This window comes from Brassica napus, unplaced genomic scaffold (genome assembly GCF_020379485.1).
Source record: "Brassica napus cultivar Da-Ae unplaced genomic scaffold, Da-Ae ScsIHWf_9;HRSCAF=16, whole genome shotgun sequence".
Classification (NCBI taxonomy): domain Eukaryota; kingdom Viridiplantae; phylum Streptophyta; class Magnoliopsida; order Brassicales; family Brassicaceae; genus Brassica; species Brassica napus.
In genome coordinates this window covers 15,798-21,343 of record NW_026017036.1, presented here as the reverse complement: position 1 = coordinate 21,343, position 5,546 = coordinate 15,798, and the positions used below count along the sequence as shown (strand labels likewise).

Here is a 5,546-nt window from a genome sequence, read left to right as displayed (position 1 = left end):
CCACTTCTTTACCAAACTCAAGCACTATGATCATCTACTCATCAAACACTATGATCACCCACTCATTTACCAAATTAAGCACTATCTTTGTTATTTTATGTATTGTTGTTCACTATAAATACCATCACTCATCTCACTCTTTTGTACACCATAAACAAGAACAAGAGTTTATAATCAAAGAACCATTACATCTTCTTCTTCTTCCTTATAATAAACTCTCTCCCTTATACTAGTGTTATTTGCTTCCTACGGGTATAAAATTCTACTCTTATTTAAATTTCTCGATACTATAAATTAAAGTTATTTCATAACACGTTATCAGCACGATCACTCTGCAATTCGGTAAAATTTATTTGTATCATTTATACCCTGTTATAATGGTCGGTATACCGCCTCTACTATTATTTATATCATGTTATAATGGCCGGAATACCGCCTATATTATTTACAAGTAATTTAATTTATTTATTGGTCGGCCGAGCCGCCTTATATCCTGTTTATTATTTATTGGTCGGCCGAGCCGCCTTATATCCTGTTTATTATTTATTGGTCGGCTGAGCCGCCTTATATTCTGTTTATTATTAATTGGTCGGCCGAGCCGCCGTATAATTTATTTATTATTAGTGTTATTTGCTTCCTACGGGTATAAAATTCTACTCTTATTTAAATTTCTCGATACTATAAATTATAAGTTATTTCATAACATAAACCAATTTTTTTCTGGCTTGATCATATTCAATTTGGATTCCACACCTTGATGTTAAAAATATATTTTTCACTCGACCGTTGTACACCGTTTTGTCCATTAGGATTTTGATTAATTAGGATTTAAGTTACTGATTGCTGTTAATTTTACTTTGATTAGTAGTGTGTTAGTTGTGGGATAAGTGACGGGTTTAATCTGATTAATAGTTTTTTTATGTTCAAAAACTTGCATAAAAGATGCAGGTTTAATTGAATTCGGTTATTTGTGTTAGACATTAGTCTGAACCGACTTCGTTTAAGTCCAGAGAATTAGACAAAACCAATTGGTGGATGGAACTCTTTTTAAGTGATGATTTTAATCTAATTGATAGTTTTTTTGTTAGATCGAAAGATTTTACAGGTTTAACTGAATTCAGTAATTTGTGTTACACTTTAATTCGACTTGGTTTAAGTCCAAGCGAATTATACAAACCAATTGGAGGATGAAATTCATTTTTTTGTTTGGAACTCAGTGTTGCATTTTCTCTGGTTTTAAAAAAAGAGGTATTCTTCTTGCTACCAGAGAAAGTTATAAAGACGTTAATGAAAAGTTTATACATTCCAGCTTCCAAGATCGGATTCTGGTGACAAAAGTGAGGCCCCACACTACTTATGAAAGAAAAAAAAAATCTTCCTACAATAATCAAACATATATGGACGTTGTACTTCCTACCTACCATCTAATTTTAAAGTTAGTTTAGTTGATGTTAAAATAATTTTGTTTTAACATAACTTTCAATATGGGTCTTGGTAATCCATAAGTTTTAAGAATGTGTAGTTGAAAGAATAGTACAATCATATGTTTTAATTGAGAAACTTTGACAAACAAACAGTTTAACCATTCCAGATTTGTTACTATAGTTAGCATTTTAACATATATTATATACAATATTTTGTAAATAGATCGTTTGTGTGCTGTGAATCTTGGAGATGAGAATTTTCTTGTGTCTCAATCATTTTAGTATCTCTTACCATTTATAGTAAACTGTCATAATAAATTAGTTAAATCTTAAATGATTTATCAAATTATTTCATAATTAAAGTAGCTAACTTATGGAAAAAGAAACAAAATAGGAAAAAAACAGAGAATCTTGGACAAGACAAACTTGTGTTCCCATGATACACTACCCCTCTTTTTTCATCATTACTTACAGTGAAGCTGTTATTATATTTTCATTAAAGTTTAGAGATCTACATCAAAACAGAGAGGATGAAAGAAACCGAGCAACATTCTGATCTCTTTAAAGAAACCGAGCAACATTCTGATCTCTTTTTTCCTCTTTCTTTAATTCGTCAGTGGTTTACTTTCTTTCTGAAATCAACTCATGGGACTACTCTATCTTTGATCACATTATCTTGGAGTGGATGTCCAGTTTTCTGACACGGTGGATCCTTGAACTGTGGGAAAAGATCCAGCAAAACATTCACGCCAATAGGAGGATAATTATACTTTATTGACATATTTCTAATACCTTATAAAATATATATTAAAACATATAGCGGTATTTTTTCATGGTTAAATCAAGTTCAGTTCGGTTTTGATATTTTTTTTTGGTAACTGAGGCTAGGTTTTGATGCTTTCAGCTCAATGAATTTTTAATTGACACCTTTGTACGTCGTGTTCTTTATAAGGAAGGATTCATTAGTTAAGATTCAACTCATCATTTTTAGTTTACTTTGATTGGTTGCAAAAGATAACTAGTGGGTAATTATGGTTCAACTTTTAAAATGATATATTTGTATTTATTTGACCAAAACTAGAAGACACCGTCTGCCTTTTGTCAAAAAAACGAAAAAAAAAGACACCGTATTCCTCCTCTACTTCACATTAAACCTTAGTAATAAATAATATTTAAAATACAACATTAAATATAATGCTGAAGAAGTGAAAGAAAACGACAGGTTTGAGCTCCATCTTCCACGCGGTAGACTCAACAGACGAACGCGTAATCGCCATTTTCTTGGCCGTACGATCATGGTCTTATTAGTTATTACTTATTTTCAGTCGTCCGATCGTATCGAAAAGGCAAAAACTTTATTTGGTTCCTGTCATTACACAACATCACAAACCACACCAGGATTGTTTTATAAAACTGGAGTTTTTTTTCCTCTGGCTTGATCAAATTCAATTCGAATTTCATATATTATTTGTTAATAAATATTTTTAACTGACCTGGTGTGCGTCACATTTTAATGAGATTTGATTAATTAAATTGAAATGATCTTTGCCAACTGCTTCTACTTTGACTAGTAGTGGGTTAGCTGTGAGATTAACTGATGGATAAGGATGGTTTAATCTAACTAGTTAAATTAAGGCTGGGTTTCTTGATAGATTTTTCAGTTTAAAATTTTAGATAGAAAGATTTCCCGATTTAGTTATTTTATTGTGTTAGACTTTGCTACGCTGGCTCGGTGCAAGTCCAAACGACTCAGACAAAAGCTTGTGCGGTATTTCATTTTGTTAGACTTTTCTAGACCGGTTCGGTAAATTTATGGTATAGAACATTTATAATTTTTACATGTTTATTCACTAATACAATTTATGCATGATGTCCAAGTCTTTGTGATATGGTGAACCCTCGAAACTGGGGAAAATATCCAACAAAAGCTTCATAACTAGTAAGATGATAAAGTCATAATAAAAATGAGACCGGTCCAACGAATTGAGCTTGTTTAGATCTGTTAGTTAACGAACCAAATTTACTTGGTTATATTAATGCACCTAAACAGTGAGACATGTACGTGTTTTTTGCTCTTTTTTGTATGAAGAAATTATGTGGAATTACAATGAGAATGTATGAAGTGACACTTGTGAAAGAAAAGAGGGTTCCTTCAATAACAACCAAACATATGGACATTGCTCTTCACTTCACTACTAACCAAAACGATTCATTCGCAATTTAAAGAATATCCCATACTATTACATTATCCTTCAGACACTGTCTAGTCTTCAAGATTAAAAGCAAAGTGATATGGATTAAGATTTGATCAGAAGATCTAACAACGTCAAGAGACAGCATTCAGAGGAGAAGAGACCAAATGGGTAGTAGGTAAGGGGCACTAGATGCAAGATGGAGGAAGCCAGTAAAGTCCAGAGGAAGAAGGAGCTTTAAAAGAATGGATTGTCTTGTTGTCAGCGAGACTGTAAATACCAAATCCTTTGCCTACGAAATAGATGGAGTTAGGCTTGAGACCGGGGCAGGAGCTAGCCTGGACGCAGAAAGCCTCGCTCATTGAAAGGAAGATGCACACATCTCCAATGTCCTCTGTGTAGCACCTGTATCTTCCATGTGTTGTCTCCTCCTCTCTGAACACCATGAACCGCCTTATCATGTACTTGAATTTTTCAGACCAAGGGTAACCCTGTGCGTAACTGCACACAAAGCAAAGCAAACATATATGAGACAACAGTCAATGCTTGAAAGAGTGATATATATATATATATACTTACCATTTGACAAGAAAACGCTCGCCAGTGGAGACAGACTCGACCAGGTGTTCCGTCCTGGTACACACCATATCAAGCACCCCCCACTAGGACTCAGCTAAATGGGGAAGGTCGCGGAACGGAACCTGATGTAACTTAGGATTTTTGTTCTTCTGGTCCAAGTGGAGATCCCAAGAGTACAACTCGTTGCCTCCAGGAGCAGGCAAGTAGAGTCGTTGGTCTCTCTTGGAAAACATGAGATTAGATGTATCTAACTTAGCCAAAATCTCAACAGGGAGTACTTGGATGTTGGTCCAACGCAAGTCACGGTGGGGTCGACAGAGACTGAGCTGATTGCCCAAGAACTTGATAGCAACCACACAGTCTTCATCAGAAGGAGAAGAAGACATTGCCACGTTCCAGACGACGTCGGTTTGGTCAGATGGCAAAGCAATAAGAGAAGGCAGAGGGATTATCTCGGGGTTTGATTTGGGAGACAAGGGATGGTAAACGTTGCTCAGACATACAGAACGACCACGATCGTTAGAGAAAATCCCCCATCCCTGAGAGCTCCCGATCTGACTCGAGTGGACGAGCTCTTGGGGAAAGGCTTTGTCAGGGACAGTAATCATCTCTTCCTTGGCCGGATCGAAGAAGACAACATCTCTTATTTCGCTACCGTCATCGACCAAAGAATCTTTCTGAAGAGTATCGCCCAGCGATATGTACGGAGTAGTACTAGTGGCTACGGAGGATGAAAACAAACGAAAGCTCTTCCTCCTGTGCGTCTGAAGAGAGATGGATCAAACACCAATTCAAGTTAATAAACTCTTTTCGTTCTCTAAAACATGTCCTAGTTTCTCGTACGGACATAACTCAATTCCCCTCGGACAAACCAAAACCTAGATGGATACAACACCCAATTCAAGTTAATGAACTCAATTTCCCTCGGACAAACCAAAACGTATAGGAAATCCAACACCCAATTCAAAGTACATATTAACAAACTCTTGTTTTTTTCTCATGCCATATATTAACAAACAAAAACCTAGATGGATCAAACACCAATTCAAATTAATAAACTCTTTTCCTCAGACAAAACTAAACCTAGATGGATCAAACACCAATTCAAAGTAAAAAAGGGAGAAGACAATCAAGAGAGGGCAGTGAAGCTTACAAGGACTGGCGAGAGTTTGGCGACTCGGAGTAAAAGGCGAGAAGACATAGCTAAGTTGAGTCTCTCCCACCACTCTTAGGCTCTTTTAGTTTTGGCTTAATAAGCTTGACAACCCTAGCTCTATTTTTTCTCTTCCAAAAATTTTGCAGAGGCTCTTGGAATCTTGCCATGGAAATATATGGAACATTTTTTCTTCCA

General features: G+C 35.6%; 1 protein-coding gene across 1 annotated transcript; it reads right to left on the bottom strand.

Annotated features, from left to right (window-relative positions):
• Window positions 1-3,618: 3,618 nt before the first annotated feature.
• LOC125606828 lies at window positions 3,619-5,546 on the bottom strand. Its single transcript, XM_048775682.1, has 3 exons — window positions 5,349-5,546; window positions 4,196-4,959; window positions 3,619-4,117 (listed from the first exon to the last, which is right to left on the bottom strand). The coding sequence occupies exons 1-2, from the start codon at window positions 5,394-5,396 to the stop codon at window positions 4,279-4,281; spliced, it is 729 nt and encodes a 242-aa protein (XP_048631639.1). The 5' UTR covers window positions 5,397-5,546; the 3' UTR covers window positions 3,619-4,117; window positions 4,196-4,278.

Coding starts and splice junctions, on each gene's coding strand:
- LOC125606828 (XM_048775682.1), bottom strand. CDS start 5,396: ATGTCTTCTCGCCTTTTACTCCGAGTCGCCAAACTCTCGCCAGTCCTT. Junction 4,960..5,348: donor CCAAACTCTCGCCAGTCCTT/GTAAGCTTCACT, acceptor ATCTCTCTTCAG/ACGCACAGGAGGAAGAGCTT.